At 46.0% G+C, this 15132-nt stretch overlaps 1 protein-coding gene across 2 annotated transcripts in view; it reads left to right on the top strand.

Annotated features, from left to right (window-relative positions):
* Window positions 1-6494: 6494 nt before the first annotated feature.
* The window catches only part of SEPTIN11 (septin 11), a 92451-nt gene continuing 83813 nt past the window's right edge, over window positions 6495-15132 (top strand). For both annotated transcript variants that reach the window (XM_010362354.2, XM_010362210.2), the window contains exon 1: window positions 6495-6716. In XM_010362354.2, coding sequence (XP_010360656.1) covers window positions 6690-6716 — 27 coding nt within the window. In that variant the 5' untranslated portion in view covers window positions 6495-6689. The remainder of the gene's footprint in view (window positions 6717-15132) is intronic.

Genomic DNA, 15132 nt, shown 5'->3' with positions numbered 1-15132 from the left:
AAGAGAATTAGTGGCAAAGCAAATTCAACTTGGGAAAATTAACAAAATGAACATAATCCAATGGGTATCGGTACATGAGTTGGCAAGGAAATTATGACTGAAATACTGTAAGTCAAGGAAGTTTTACCTCATTCAAAAGCAACAAATCTACAGTAAGGGAGATGAAGGTGCAGAGTAACCCCTGCATCAGAGTTATTCAGCTGGTAGAAATGGACAATGGTAGAATGGTAGATAGCAAATAGGATGAGACAAAAGGTGAGGTGTAAGTGACATGGCTGTCAGAATATACAAGTGCATATGATTCTCTTCTAATTCAGTGGCAGTATCTAGTATTCAGAGAGACTTCCACCACATAAATTTTCTAGGCTCATGAAAAAGAATAATAGCTGTCACCACAATGACTGGCCACAGGGAGAAAGGAATTATCTGAGAAGAAGCAATGCCAGAGCCAGGGGGAACTGACCCAGCTCCAGGGCTGGTTGCCAAACAGAGTGGCCAGCAGGCCAATCTTACTCTAAGGAGCATGTCACTATATAGGATGTACTTATTGCAATCAGATTTTTAAAAGAGTGTGCTTTAAAGAGTAGCACAGCCTATAAGGATGGAAATGACCCTGCAGGCTTAGATAATTTTTGCCTTTAAAAAGAATACCAAGACATTTTTAAAAATTTATTTTTTGTTTTTCAAATAATATTTGCCACAGGAGGGTGAACAAGAAAGGATGGAAGCTACTGCTTGGTGCTGATGACATAATGCTATCAGATGACAAAGAAAAGGTAAAACTCAAGTTTTAATTTTATTTGTCTCCTCTCTCAAAGAGACTGTTTTAATGAAAAAAGGTAGAATAAGCATGACTTAAAGGCTACTAACATCCAGCATGGCAAACAAGCAATCAATTGCTTTAAATGAGTTTCCAGGCCTAAATGAATTATCCATGAAAGAAATTTCATAAGTGATCATAAAGGTAATTACTCACTTTCCAGAAGCCAGAGAAAAATAGGAAATGTCAAAAGATTGAAGAGGGACAAATCTTGTCTTGATTTTCAAAGAGATAAAAAGTGGTAGGGGCAAAGAAGAGTCAGAGAATTATTGGTAAATTTAACATTGCCTAGCAATTTTCTAGAATGATTTTTAAATGCATTTTTTTTTAACAAAGAAAAGAAGAGATAATCAGTGGAGCCTATGTGAGTTTATAAATGACAGTTTCAAAGTTTTTGCCTATTTTTTTTTTTTTTTTTTTTTTTTTTTGAGACGGAGTCTCGCTGTCGCCCGGGCTGGAGTGCAGTGGCCGGATCTCAGCTCACTGCAAGCTCCGCCTCCCGGGTTTACACCATTCTCCTGCCTCAGTCTCCCGAGTAGCTGGGACTACAGGCGCCAGCCACCTCGCCCGGCTAGCTTTTTGTATTTTTTAGTAGAGACGGGGTTTCACCGTGTTAGCCAGGATGGTCTCGAACTCCTGACCTCGTGATCCACCCGTCTCGGCCTCCCAAAGTGCTGGGATTACAGGCTTGAGCCACCGCGCCCGGCCCTGCCTATCTATTTTTATCAGAATCTCAGTGGATCCTGTATCCTGTAAACTTGCTGAGTTCGTTTATTACTTTTTTTAGTGGACTCCTTAGGATTTTCTGTATGTTTGTGTTATCTGTGAATAGAGTTTTACTTTTTCCTCTCAAATGTAGATGTGTTTTACAACATTTTATTGAACATTTTTACGTATTATGTTGCAGAAGGAGTTCAGGATCTGTTGTCAGTTAAACTGCCCAAAATTAAAGTGGCAAAAGCTAACTTACCCATTTTGTGTGTGTGCTTTTGTTTGTTGTTGTTGTTGTTTTGAGACTCAGTCTTGCTCTATTGCCCAGGCTGGAGTGCAGCGGTATGATCTCAGCTCACTGTAACCTCTGTCTCCCTGGTTCAAGTGATTCTCATGCTTCAGCCTCCCGAATAGCTGGGATTACAGGTGCCTGCCACCATGCCCGGCTAACTTTTGTATTTTAGTATAGATGAGGTTTCACCATGTTGGCCAGGCTGGTCTCAAACTTCTAACCTCAAGTGATCTGCCCACCTTGGCCTCCCAAAGTGCTGGGATTACAGGTGTGAGCCACTGTGCCCAGCCTCCTGTTCTTCTTGTATCCCTTTATAATTAATCATTTTTATGGTAGTCAAGAGTGATCTAGTCTTAGGGTTCTTTGACCGTAAACCACAGAAATAAATCTTAGATAACTTAAGCCAGAAAATAAAAAAATAAATTATAGACCCCATAAACTGTAACAATTTGCCAAAAAGTAAAAAATAACGTACGGCTTGCATAAACTGTAACAGTTTGTATTGTCTTTGTGTCACTTGATTCAAGATTCAAATGTAACAGTATCTAATTGGCCAAGCTCAGATCACATACTTTCTTAGAGTGTATGTACTGTGGTGATGAAAGGAAGGGTGTTATGGAAAGTCTCTTCAGGAGCTTCTTATTGAAAATAAATTAAATTAATTTTTTTGGACATGAGGTCTTGCTATGTTGCCCAGGTTGGAGTACAGTGGCTGTTCACAGGCTCGATTGTAACGCACTATAGCCTTAAACTCCTGGCTTTAAGTGATCTTCCTGCCTCAACCTCTTGAGTAGCTGGGACTACATCATGCCACCACAGTTGGCGAGGAACTTCTTTTTTTTTTTTTTTTTTTTTTTTTTGAGATGGAGTCTGGTTCTATCACCCAGGCTGAAGTGTAGTGGTGAGACCTCCGCTCACTGCAACCTCCACATTGTGGGTTCAAGTGATTCTCCTGCCTCAGCCTCCTGAGTATTTGGGATTAAAGGCATGCGCCAGCACATCCCACTAATTTTTGTATTTGTAGTAGAGATGGGGTTTCACCATGTTGGCCAGGCTAGTCTCGAGTTCTTGACCTCAGGTGATCCACCCACCTTGGCCTCGCAAAGTGCTGGGATTACAAGGTATGAACCACCACGCCTGGCTCGGAACCTCTTTTTTAAGAGGCATTTATTTTTTACCAAGTTGGAACATTCATTGGAAAAGCTCTCCAAATAAATTGGAGTTCAATTAAAAAGGGAATAGACCCTACATTTCTAACAATGTCAAATATTCACTGTAGCTGTTTTCTAAAATGCAAATTTTCTTTGCTTAAAGACCTCCTTGACTCTTCATTACCTTAGTATGGCAATAAAAATCATTCATTTCCTAGCCTTTACCCTCATCTCCAACTCAAAATTTATTGAATATATCAGACCATGTGACAGAAGCTAATAGATAAAAAAGTACTCTTACCTTGAGACATTCATAGTCTAGTGACAGAAGCATGATAGTACAACCACTTCTTGATTGCTTAACATGTCTAAAGCAGAGTTTACCAGCAATAATAGCTGGGGTCGCCATAAGTCCTTGTTTTTCCTATTGTCCTGGCATCATTACTATCAGCACAAACCCCCTTTTTCCAATCTCAAATGTTTCTCAGTTTGGATGGAAATTATAGGTCATTCTAACACTAATAATACAGTATTTTCTCAGTTAACTCTCAAAACAATTCTGTGAAGGAATGAGATGTTACATTCCTACTGGATAATGTGAGTAGAGTTTTATAAAAAGACTATTTGCAAAGGTGTATGCAAAATGAAGGGAAACCATAGGAGTTTACTCTGGGTCACCCTAGGGAGGGATACTGACTGCTTCCTTTGGTTGAAGGATGCAGCCAGCCTGCCATGGTGCCATAGCAAGGGGGCCGGGGGGAATAAATAACCGTGCTCCTTCCTCTTTGTTCCATTGCTCTTGCTTCCCAGTGCCTTAACTCAAGAGGAAGGTAGAGGGAAAGAAAGTCCATTGAGTTAAGGCTCCAAAGGACAGGCAGCAGGCTGGAGAGCAGATATGACTAACAGAACATGTCCTCCACCAGGACTCACTGTTACTACCCTATTTTACAATAGAAAAAAAAATGAGATGAAGAAAGTTTAACTTATTTAATACAACAAAGCTAATAAGTGATCATCTGCAGCTTAAGTGCCAGGTTCTCCCCACTCTGCCACTCTCTCATTAAGGCTCCTATATTCTAGCAATGCCAGAATATCCATCCCCCGCCCATAGCATCCTCACATCCTAAATGAGATGTTGGAATATGTAACCTTGAGTTTTGCTGATTAGAATAAACTAACCTACCCACCAAGGTAGGGCACTGACATTCTTGTAATCTAAGCAGATGAGCTTACAGCATATACATTCACAAAATAAATAAGTACAAAATAAAAATTTAATAAACAAATTCTACAGTCTGTTCTGGTCAAGATAACACACAGTTCCTTTGCAACTGCCCTTACATCCGGTTGGCGGTGTGTGGAGCCCTCTTTTCCTAGGCCTTACAGGAGGCCTCTGGTCCATGGGCAGTGCTGCTGCTGTCTGATCCTCCTTATGGAGAAAGAACAAAATGTCCACCTACCAGAGCTGCAGAAGAAAAAGTGTTTGTCTTCCCCCTCCCTTTGCACAGCACCCATCTGTGTCTAATCTTATTATTATATATTTTTTGAGACGGGGTCTCACTCTGTCACCCAGACTGGAGTGCACTGACGCGATCTCGGCTCACTGCAACCGCCGCCTCTGGAGTTCAAGCGATTCTCCCACCTCAGCCTCCATAGTAGCTGGGACTACAGGCAAGCGCCACCATCCCCGGCTAACTTTTGCATTTTTTTTTGTAGAGACGAGGTTTCACCATGTTGGCCCACCTTAGCCTCCCAAGGTGCTGGGATTACAGGCGTGAGCCACCGCGCCCGGCCCATTTATGTGTAATCTTAATTCAACACTTATTGAGCGCCTACTGTATGTTTGGCATAAAATGGTGTACCTAACTTCAAAAGATTTGGAGTCTAGAGGGCAGAAATTGAAGAGGTTGGTGCTCTGCACGTCTGAGTCCGCTCACAGACTGAACAAACAAGCTCTGTGTCGGCGCCGCCCCTCACCTTTCTTACATGGCCGGACTTTTCTCTGGCGGTTCCACAGCTGTCCTGCCAGTGGAATTCAGACGGCGTGACTGAGCCCCTCGCCTACCTACCGGCGCAAACCAGTATCAGTTCCGCGGCAGCCAGACCCGCTCCCGGAGACGACTGACCCTTAGCCCAAGGCTGCGGGGGCGTCGGGAGTCTTGAGGCCCACCCGAGGCAAGGCCAGCGGGACAGGGAGACTCAAGGCCCCCGGGGATCTGGGTGTTTTAAGACTCAGCTCAGACTCTGAGGCGCCCCAGTCCAGAGACGGTTTGTCTTTCGCCTAATTCAGGAGGCCAGGCTGTCCCTGGGGGCGTCGTCCCGAGGGCCGATCACAGCCCTTCGCTCCTCACCACTTTCCCTGTGCTTCCACCCAACTGGTTCCCCGCTCTGTCCGTCGCTGTCCTCAATCGCCTTGTTGTCGTGGGCCCCCTTTCCGGCCCACGAGGGGCCGAGGGGATCCACAGCTTATCTGACAAACCTCGCTGCCCCACACGCACCGGGACCTCGCCATTCTGCCGGCCCCTCAGACAGGCAATAACACTCCAACATCTGCTGGGAAAAAAATCTTCCCCACGCGGGAGGAGTTCCCAGTCCCACGCGCCTACAGTCGCACCCACTTGAGCCACCCGCCTGGTGCTGTCGCCGCGCCCTCCAGCCGCAGCCCCAGCGCGCACGTCTCCGGGTCTCTGGGTCTGTCGCCAGCGATCGAAGTCGGCTGATCCCCCAAGTGTGACCGCTCCAGTGACACCCAGGGGAGGCCTCGGTCCCTACGCTCTAGAGCAACCAATGGCTGCCTTAATTCTTCAGCGGGGGCGTTTTTTTTCTTCCTCCCAAGCAGGCGGCGGTTGGGTCAGCCTCAGGCAGCAGCGACTACTACGGCCTCTTCCTCTCCAATGGAATCCCCTGTCCGCCCGCGCGCCACAGTAACAGCTTCCAGATGCCTGTCTTTTAGTCTCCCTTCTCAGGGGGAGCGGTGGGCGACCGAGTGCGGCCTGGAAGGCCCCCACGTGGGAAGAGAAGACTTGAGGAGGGGCAATTCTTCCAGTGAGGAGACATGGAGTCCCGCCCAGCCGCACTTCGGTCGCCCACCGCTCCGCCTGGTGGCCCGCAGCCCCTTCCAGTCCGGCTTCTCCGGGTAGGGCGTGCTAGTGCGGGGCTAGCTTTCCGCCAGGTGTTGTCCCTGCAACCCGTCTTTCCCTGGCCGCCCTTCCTTCTCCCGGCGGCCACTGGAGCTGCCGGCTTCGTGGGGCGCGTGGCGGCCCCGGGGCTAGGAGCTCGCGCCCAGGCTTTTACTCGGATTCCGGCACCTGATGGAGCGGGGAGTGGCGGCCAGCTCACAGGCTGGGGGCATCTCATGGCAGCGGAGAGGGTCGTTTTGGGGCGGAGGGACGAACCCTGCGGCCGGGGCCAGCGGAGCGGGACTTGGAGCCCGCCCACCATCCTCCCGCCCACCACCGCGGCCCGGCGCGCAGGCTCACACCCCTTCCTGGGGAAGCGAATGGTCCCTTCCAGGCGGGTGGCCATGTTGCTCTAATAAAGCGGGAGGGGCGGCGGCGTGGGGGGAGCAGATGCCGCTGGCTGCGAGCGGAACTCCGGCGAGCAGAGCGCAGCCGCAAGGGAGACGCGAGGGAGGCGAGCCGGAGCTGGAGCACTGGCAGTAGCCGGAGTCGGCGGAGAGCACCTGGGCGCAGCCGGAGCCGGTGCCGCAGCTGCGATGGCCGTGGCCGTGGGGAGACCGTCTGTGAGTGCTGGGGCCTCGCCTGCTGCTCCTCGGGCGCCGGGTGGTCTCTGCTCTGGGGCGGGTGTGGTGGGGACCACAGGGAAGCCGGGCGGGGACTCGGCCCCGCAGCGGCGGCTGTGGGTGTGTGCACGAATTTGGGCGCGTGTCTGGGGTCGGGGTGAGGAGCCCAGGGGCTTAGTTACGTGATGCAACAGTGGATCGCCTCGTCGCGCCCCTCTTCTGGGGATGCGAAAGAAAAAGGACCCCTCTCCTGTTCCCTTTAAAATGATTCTTTGAGGCGCGTCGTGTCTCAGCCGCCTCCCTCTCCTGGCGCACCTCTTCCCTCGTGACAGCCAGAAGGGCGCCGAGTTTGGGGCTTTCCTCCCGTCTCCCCCGCGCCGAGGGGGCGCTCAGGGCGTGGGAATTGCGAGCTGAAGCGCTGCGTGTGGTACTGCTGTAGAAGCGGGTCAGAGGGGTGGGATTTCCGTGGTGGCCTCCCCAGCGCATTGTGAGATCCCTGACACCCTCGGGCATCCACCCGGGTGAGCGAGCCCTGCCCAGGATGTGGACAAAGCCCCAGATAACACACACAAAGTTTTCTGGAGGCTCCCTTGTGGTGTGGGTGGAAGGACTTAAATGTTCTGCGGCTGAAAGGCCGGGGGCGGCGGGCCGAGGAGGCTGGGACGCGAGGAAGAGGAAGGGCGGGCGGGTGCGTGAAGAATCGAGTGCTCCACGGCGGGAGGGAGGAGAGTAGGAAGGAGGAGATACCTTTGCCCCGAGTGTGTGGGCCAAGGAGCGCGGGGCCGGGCCGGAGGGGAGCGGGACTCCGAGGGTGCGGTTCAGTGGCCGCTCCTCATCCCCAAGTGAAAGGCGGAGGAAGGGGCGCCGGCGGCCTTTCCTTTTTATTGGAAGGAGCGGAGCTGGGTGGGAAAGGCGGAGTCCTCCTGTTTTCCCTTTCCCCTTTTCTTGTCGATGTTCACAGTCCACTCTCGCCTTACTGGCTTTGCGGGGGCCTCGGGCGAGGTCCTTCCCCGTCTATCACCTCCTCTTCCCTTTCTCTTCTTCCCTTTCCCACAACTGTGCAGCTGCAGGTGGTGGCTCGGGAGATTTTGTAGTTACGGACGAAAGACTTACTGAGATACTGGAAGCTTGGAAATCCCAGAAATGCAAGGCTGTGCTCTCAGGCTCCCGGCTCTTCCCCCCTCCCCGCCTAACTCCTCCCCAGATACGCGCGCCTTTTGCATCCTACCCCCTCGCGAGAAGTTCATGGGTCCCTTTGCGGATTCTAATTCGGTTTGGTGGTTCGGCTGCCAGCGGTGCTTTCAAAGACGTTTTCTGCAGTCAGAAGACAACAGTGGTCATATCGAATCATAACTGTCTTTTAGGCCTTTTCAACTCTACGATTTAATGACATGGCTCTTTTAAGAATTCTGGTCTTCTTTTGCACATAAATTGTGCTCTTGATAATTAGTGGTCACACGTAGATTATTGTTACCGAGGGAATTTGCATAGTCTCTGGGCTAGTCGTTTTATTTTTTGGTGAGAAAATTGAGGTCTATAGAGGTCAAATTTATCTGGTTAAATTACTCTTCCCCCTGCCCGCATTATACCTATTAGCAAGGCATAGATTCAGAGAACTAAAATAACAATATCTGCTTTAGAGAAATTGGTGAGCGTTTAGGAATGCAAATATTCAGTGGGGGTGTATGTCTTTTTCAGTAACACCTATTATTGCTGGTGCATTCTTGAGGGATGGAGGAGGTGGAAGAAATAATTAGCTGCACATTTTCTATAAATTAGTTCATATATGTCAGTTAAATAGAAACAGTATGTGGATTTAAGGTTTAGTTGTGTGGCCATAATCATATCCAACACCAAGTCGGCCAGCCATATGTGAGCTTAATCCCACAGAATTCTTATGTTACACCCCCCTCTTCAGATAATAGAGGAGATTTTTTAAGTATATGTGCACAGAGGAAGTGACTTTCTGTGCACTCCCTGTTGTCACTGGAATTAAATTACAACCTAAAGATAGAAGACTTTTCTTTCGGAAACCTAACGTATGGGTGATTAGGAATTGATTATAAAGTTACAAAGTCTACAGAAAATGTATGATCACATTTCACAGAGAATTGTTGAAGCCTTTCACTTTGTTCATTGGGTTACTGTCTTAAGTGTGGTCTCTGCAGTTATGGCTTTAAAACAAAGTCAGTGAATGGGGAAGATTCTTCAGACATAGCTCCATGGAATCTACACTGCATCTTTAAAGTTAAGAGTTATCTGGCCCTCCCATTTCCTTATCTAGTCTGTGATTTCACCAAAAGAAAGGAAGGGTGTGCTGAGGGAAAAGAACCACTCCAAAGTTGATTTATGTGTGAATGGAGTTTCCCTAGTTATTTCTTTAATTAGATTTTTTAAAAAGTTATTTAGGACAACAGGAGCATATCTCCTTTCCCGATAACTACCTCTCCCCGCCAGACTGAAGCAAAATGTAATCTGAATAACTTACCCTGAATTTTCAATATTCTTGAATGAGAACATCTGAGTGTGATATCCCAGGTAAATATGACATTTTAGTGGACAAAAATGCTTACATGTCAAATACACTATTTTCTATCTTATGAAATGGTTATATTCTGTTACAAACCATTCAAACCTCAAGTCTAAATTCAGTTAAGTTTAGGTGGATTTGTTATTGACTGCAAAACAAAAGCTTCAATTTAGTGTGATACTGTTTATTTCAGTTTTAATTTTGATCCCTAGCTTCTCCATTTCCCCAGTGATGGTTTTTGGGCTTAGCCCTAAGAAGACCCTGAAGCACATCTGCTGTTTGCCTGGTATAACTGAAGATTAGCAAGAACCTTTTACCCCCAAGGGATGTGTCTGCATTTTGGATGAATTAGCATTTTTGCATCCAAGTCCTGGGGCAGCTATTATCTTTATTTTAAACAGACATGGCAATTCACTCTACTTGAGAATCAGGCTTTATGTAGCTGATCGACTCTCTTAAGCTGTAGTGTTCATCAGTTTATAGATTCTAGGAGTTGAAAGGAACTTTAGAGGTCACTTGGGTTAGCCTGCTCCCCAGTGCAGAAATATTTCTTACTTTATCCCTAACAAAAAGTATGTTTAAACTTCGCTGGTGGTGGATATTTCCCTATGATATCCTTCAAGAAATGCACTTAACTGCTCTTTTATCTGTTGAGCGTATAAGGAAATGGAAAACCAAGTTTCTATTTGCTCATTTAACACCATTTATTAAGCACCTGCTATGTGTCAGGTACTGTTCTAGGTGTTGGGGATATAGCAGTGGACAAGAAATTTTCTTCTTACCAGGAACTTTATTATTTGAGAGATTTGGTGTATTCAAGTGACAGACTTCAGTGTAAATGTGTAAAATCATTTAGGGAGAAAAGGAATTATATGGCTATTGCTGACTTAGCAAATACGATTCAGGTGAAGGATCATATCTGTCTGAGGATAATTATAGGCAATTCCTAAAGACGAGGTCCCTCTTCAAGGGCAGGGAGTGTGGGAAGGGGAGGAGTACTGCCAATAAAGTGTTATTTTCCCTTGTTACAAAACTGCCATTTTTGTGACTTGAAAATGTGGCCCCAGATGGATGGCTGTGGTTAGTGTGCCTGGAGAAACATGAATGGAGCCAAGAAAGGTCCAGGGGAGGGCCACGTAAATAGTAAAGGAGCTGTCATCTCAGGTCGGTTTTCAAAAATTAGAACTTTTTAGTCAGTGATATAAATTATACACACTGAGGCTCTATAAGCAGTTATTAAGAAATGCAAGAAGTGTCTGAGGTACAATAATCTCTCCTTTTAAAATCTTTTGAAAGCTATAGATTGGCCGGGCGCGGTGGCTCAAGCCTGTAATCCCAGCACTTTGGGAGGCCGAGACGGGCGGATCACGAGGTCAAGAGATCGAGACCAGTCCTGGCTAACACGGTGAAACCCCGTCTCTACTAAAAAATGCAAAAAAATTAGCGGGGCATGGTGGCGGGCGCCTGTAGTCCCAGCTACTCGGGAGGCTGAGGCAGGAGAATGGCGTGAACCTGGGAGGCGGAGCTTGCAGTGAGCTGAGATCCGGCCACTGCACTCCAGCCTGGGCGACAGAGCAAGACTCCGTCTCAAAAAAAAAAAAAAAAAAGAAAGCTATAGATTAATTTTATCTTTTAAATTATATTCTTTAAAAATGATATGTCTACATTACAGTGAAAAGGAAACCCAAGGAATTGATTAAAAGAACAAAACTGCCCATATCCCACTGTCCTGATACAGTAGCTCTTAGGTGGTTAGTCTATTTCATCACTTTTTTGAGCAAATATAACCCATCTTGTATAAACTGCTACCTAGAAACCAAACTGTGTGCCTGAATGAGTCCTATGTGACCATTTGAATAATCTTAGAATAAAGGAAGTGGATGCTTAGTGTTTGGGCATGGGCCATCCTATGTCTGTGAAAGGAACAAATGATTGTGGGACTCTGCTGTTTCCTTGATTTGGATGGCCTACTTGATTGATTGCCAAAAGACCAAGTGTTTATACTCTACCCAATGATGATGTCACACTGATCATGATCATCGGATTTAGACTGTGGCACAGGGTTTTCTGTGCCAGAGTTTTCTGTGCCTGTGTTTCTCTTTATAGGGCTCTAAACTTGGTTGGGGATAGATGCCGCTCTTGGATTTTATCATTTTATTGGGATCCATCTTTCATAGTCTTAGCTAGACCTGTCTCAAATGGGGTTAGCAAAGCTGAACCATTATTTAAATGAAACCCAACACATCTAAAGCTTCTCTCCTTTTTCCCAAGGAGATCTACTTTACAATATAATTGATACCCTCCCCCACCCCCTTTTAAAAAGTCTGGATTGACAGAAAACTCCCAACTAAACAATACTTCCCCTGACCCACTCATGCCTGCTGGCAGCCCATCAATGCAGCTGCTGTTGAACATAAAAACAATACTTGGGCTAAGGTGATAGAGACAGACTTCTAAAAGGAATTTGCTGGGAGATCTAAAATAAAATTCACATTGTTCCAGGCTTGGCCTGAGATAGAAATCAGAAGTCCGTTCCCTGATATTACAAAGCCAAAGCACTAGAGCCACCTCTTTTTAGGATTGACGCCAGTGCGTGTGAGCACATCGCTCAAGCCAAATGGCACAGGAAGTCCAGTTGTGTGGACACATTCTGCCCACCTGCTGAACTGTGACTGGGTGGGATGGAGTGTGAAACATTGAGAGAGGGGCAGGCTGAGGTGGAGAGGTAGAAAAGAGACCATATTCCAAAAGGACCATTTTTGGTATCTGACAAGTAGGAGCTTTGTTTGTTCTTGTCTGTGTGTGATTTCTTTTTTCTTTTCTTTCTTTTCTTTTTTTTTTTTTTTTTTTTGCATTTTTATTGTACAAAAAGGAAATGAAAAAATATATAGCACAACATTAAAATTTACCTACTTGTTTTTGATAAGTAACGTTCCTTCGGGAAGAATTGTTTTTTTTTTTCTCTCTTATAGAAGTTGAGGCACAATAATATAGATAGGTTAGAAATTGAAAAACAAAATAATCCCCAACACCCTAACACATCAGTACTCATTCTTGGCTTTCCAACCCACCTGTTTTATCAGACATTTCTTGTGTACCTTCTATATGCAAGTGCTGAAATTATGTTGGTGTGTACTTGAGTGCAATCTTTGCTGCTCTCATGAAATCTCTCTATAGGCTGAGTAAGCAATAGGATTTAGCAAGGAAAGGGAGATGGGGAGGTGGTTGTGGAAGTGTTCCAAGCCCAGGAAACAGCATCTGCCAAACTCTGGAAGTGAGGGAGAGACTCTTAAAGAAATCCAATGTAGCCGGAACGTCAGCATTAGGGTTGGGTAGGGAGAGTGGACAGACAAGAGGCTGAGTAGGTGGGAAGAGACTCAGTTGTGCGGTGCAATCTTCATAGGCATGTATTTACTGTGTAACTCTTTAAATGCTTCATATTCCATCCACCCTTTGCCCACAACTTAAGATATCTCAGATCCTTGAAATTGGTTGAAGGAAGACAAAGAAAATCTGCAGACTACTAATTCTTCAGGATTCAGCAGGAGAGATGAGAAAAGATCAGGGGAGTTGATTCCTTTCATGCCCAAATTGAACCTTTAAAGAATGGAGGAAACGAAGACTGACAGAGGACACAGAGAAGGAGTGACAACATATGACAACGACAATGCTAGATCTTCCTCTGCCCAGTTTTGTGCATTGAGCCTTTCCTCAGGATTCAGAAGTTATTATTTTCTTAGACCTAAGGAACTGAGTCCTGAAGAGTGTGGTGGGGCTGGGGGGAAGATGGTAGGACTCCTTCCACCTTGGACTTCAAGTGGCAATCAGTGTTCTCCAAAAAGGAAATTAAAAACTCATTGGACTTTATGAAAACAGGAGAAAAGTCTGTTAAAAGCCAGGGTTTCCTTAAGACTTCATGCTGTTTTCATTCATCTCATCTCTTTGAGTATTGTCTTCATACCAGTATAAAATTTTGTGAATCTCATTAAGGTACTCATTAAATTTACTCTTACATGCTGTTGGGGGGCAAAAGGCTTGACCAAAAACAACTGTGCACAGGAAGCTTGTTCAGCATCTTTATTTTAAAATTTATTCAATTCAAATTACTGTCGACACAATTATCTCACTTTATACTCACAAAATACCTGAGAAGTAATATAGAGAAGGAAAATGAGGCAGGAAGAAGTTGTCAGCTAATCTGCTACAGCGAATTTGTGGGAGAGCTAGGCTTTGGAACCAAAGGCTCTTAGACCAACGTGTATACACATCTCCCATCTGATTCAGTCAGTTAAGCTAAACTACCTTGCGGTGACGAATTGGCCCCATGTTTTGGTGGCTTACATGGAAATCATTTATTTCTCATGCACCTTTCTTGTCTGTTCCACCCTCGGAGGTCTGCTGCATGCTGCATTGCCTCCAGGACCCAGGCTGAGGGAGTATCCTCTATCTGGGCATTGCCAGCCTGGTGGCAGAGGACAAAGAGACATGCTGAACCCTGGCTTCTCAGGAGCTGGCTTCTCAAGCTCTTAGATGGGTCACTTCCATGCAGATTGTATTGGCCAAATTAAATGGTCATTTCTAAATTCAAAAGGATGAGGATAGAGAATCCTCCTGTAAAGAGTGGCTCTGAAAGACATTTGGCCAGGCTTGAGGGCCATCGGCTGGGGAAGTAAATCCCCCTCTAGGGAGGGCAGTGAATATTTTGAGTAATAACAGTTGGCTAGATTCCTAGTCAAGGAATCTACTATGAAGCCGAGTATTTATTTTTAAAATTGTATCCCTGTCTGTAAGGATTTTTCTCCCTCTCTTTGGCCTGCTCTCATTCTAGCTGGGCATAGTAGAATGGTGTGTGTGTGTGTGTGTGTGTGTGTGTGTGTGTGTGTGTGAGAGAGAGAGAGAGAGAGAGAGCGAGAGAGAGAAACAGAGACAGAGAGAGATAAGAGTTAGGCAGCCACAGTGAATTGAAGGCAGAGTGTGAATTCTCGTACTCACTGGTGGTGAGCTTCCAGGGACGTCACCATCAAGTAAGTGATAGGTGGTAACCTTCTGAAAGGCCTTCTGTGCTGCTCTCTGGTGGCCTCAGCTGTGGAACTGTACTCTCTGGGACATGGTTCTGAGGCCATTAGGACTTCCAGCTGCTTGACAGAATGATTTCTCTTGGGACCTCGGCCCTTTGGACCTTTCCCAGCCATCTGTCCCTAAATGCAGATGAATCAGATGGCACCCTTCTTTCCCTTGCTCTGTTTTTCTCTCTACTGATAGGCCATAGTGTATAGCATTTGGGTGAAGAATGTGGGCTCTGGAGCCAGGTTGCTCCGGTTCTAGAGTATCAGTTTTACCATTTAACAAGCTTTGTGTCCTTAGGCAAGTTACTTCCCTCATCTGTAAAACAGTAACAGTACTTCCCTCAAAGAGTTACAGATTAAACCAGTTAGTACACACATAGTGCTTACACTGCTGCCTCAACATTCATCCTCAATAAAAGTTATCTCAGGAAAATGGTGCTGAAATAATAATGGCTTTATACTGAAGACTGGGCTCAAACCAGAACTGCCACCCCACCCCACCCCAGTGGGAACTGAGCAGTTGCCCCTTCTCTTGCACACCTGAACCACACAGGCTTCCCATTTTCTAATCAGATCGCACCTTAGAGGCACAGATCAAACATACCCTCCATGAAGCCTCCACCCACGAATCACCAACATTTTGGTGATTTTTATTTATTTGAATTGCTGACAACACTTACGTGTCATCCACATAGTGATCAGGAGTCCCCACCCCACCTTTCCTTAAGTTACCTTTTAACAAAAAGTAACTATCAAACATAATTGTGAACATAAAAAACAAAAGAAAAAAACCTTATTACCTACCATGAGCAATATGTTC

The sequence above is a fragment of the Rhinopithecus roxellana genome, chromosome 2, assembly GCF_007565055.1.
Source record: "Rhinopithecus roxellana isolate Shanxi Qingling chromosome 2, ASM756505v1, whole genome shotgun sequence".
In the NCBI taxonomy this organism is placed as follows: domain Eukaryota; kingdom Metazoa; phylum Chordata; class Mammalia; order Primates; family Cercopithecidae; genus Rhinopithecus; species Rhinopithecus roxellana.
This window is presented reverse-complemented; position numbering and strand designations above follow the sequence as displayed.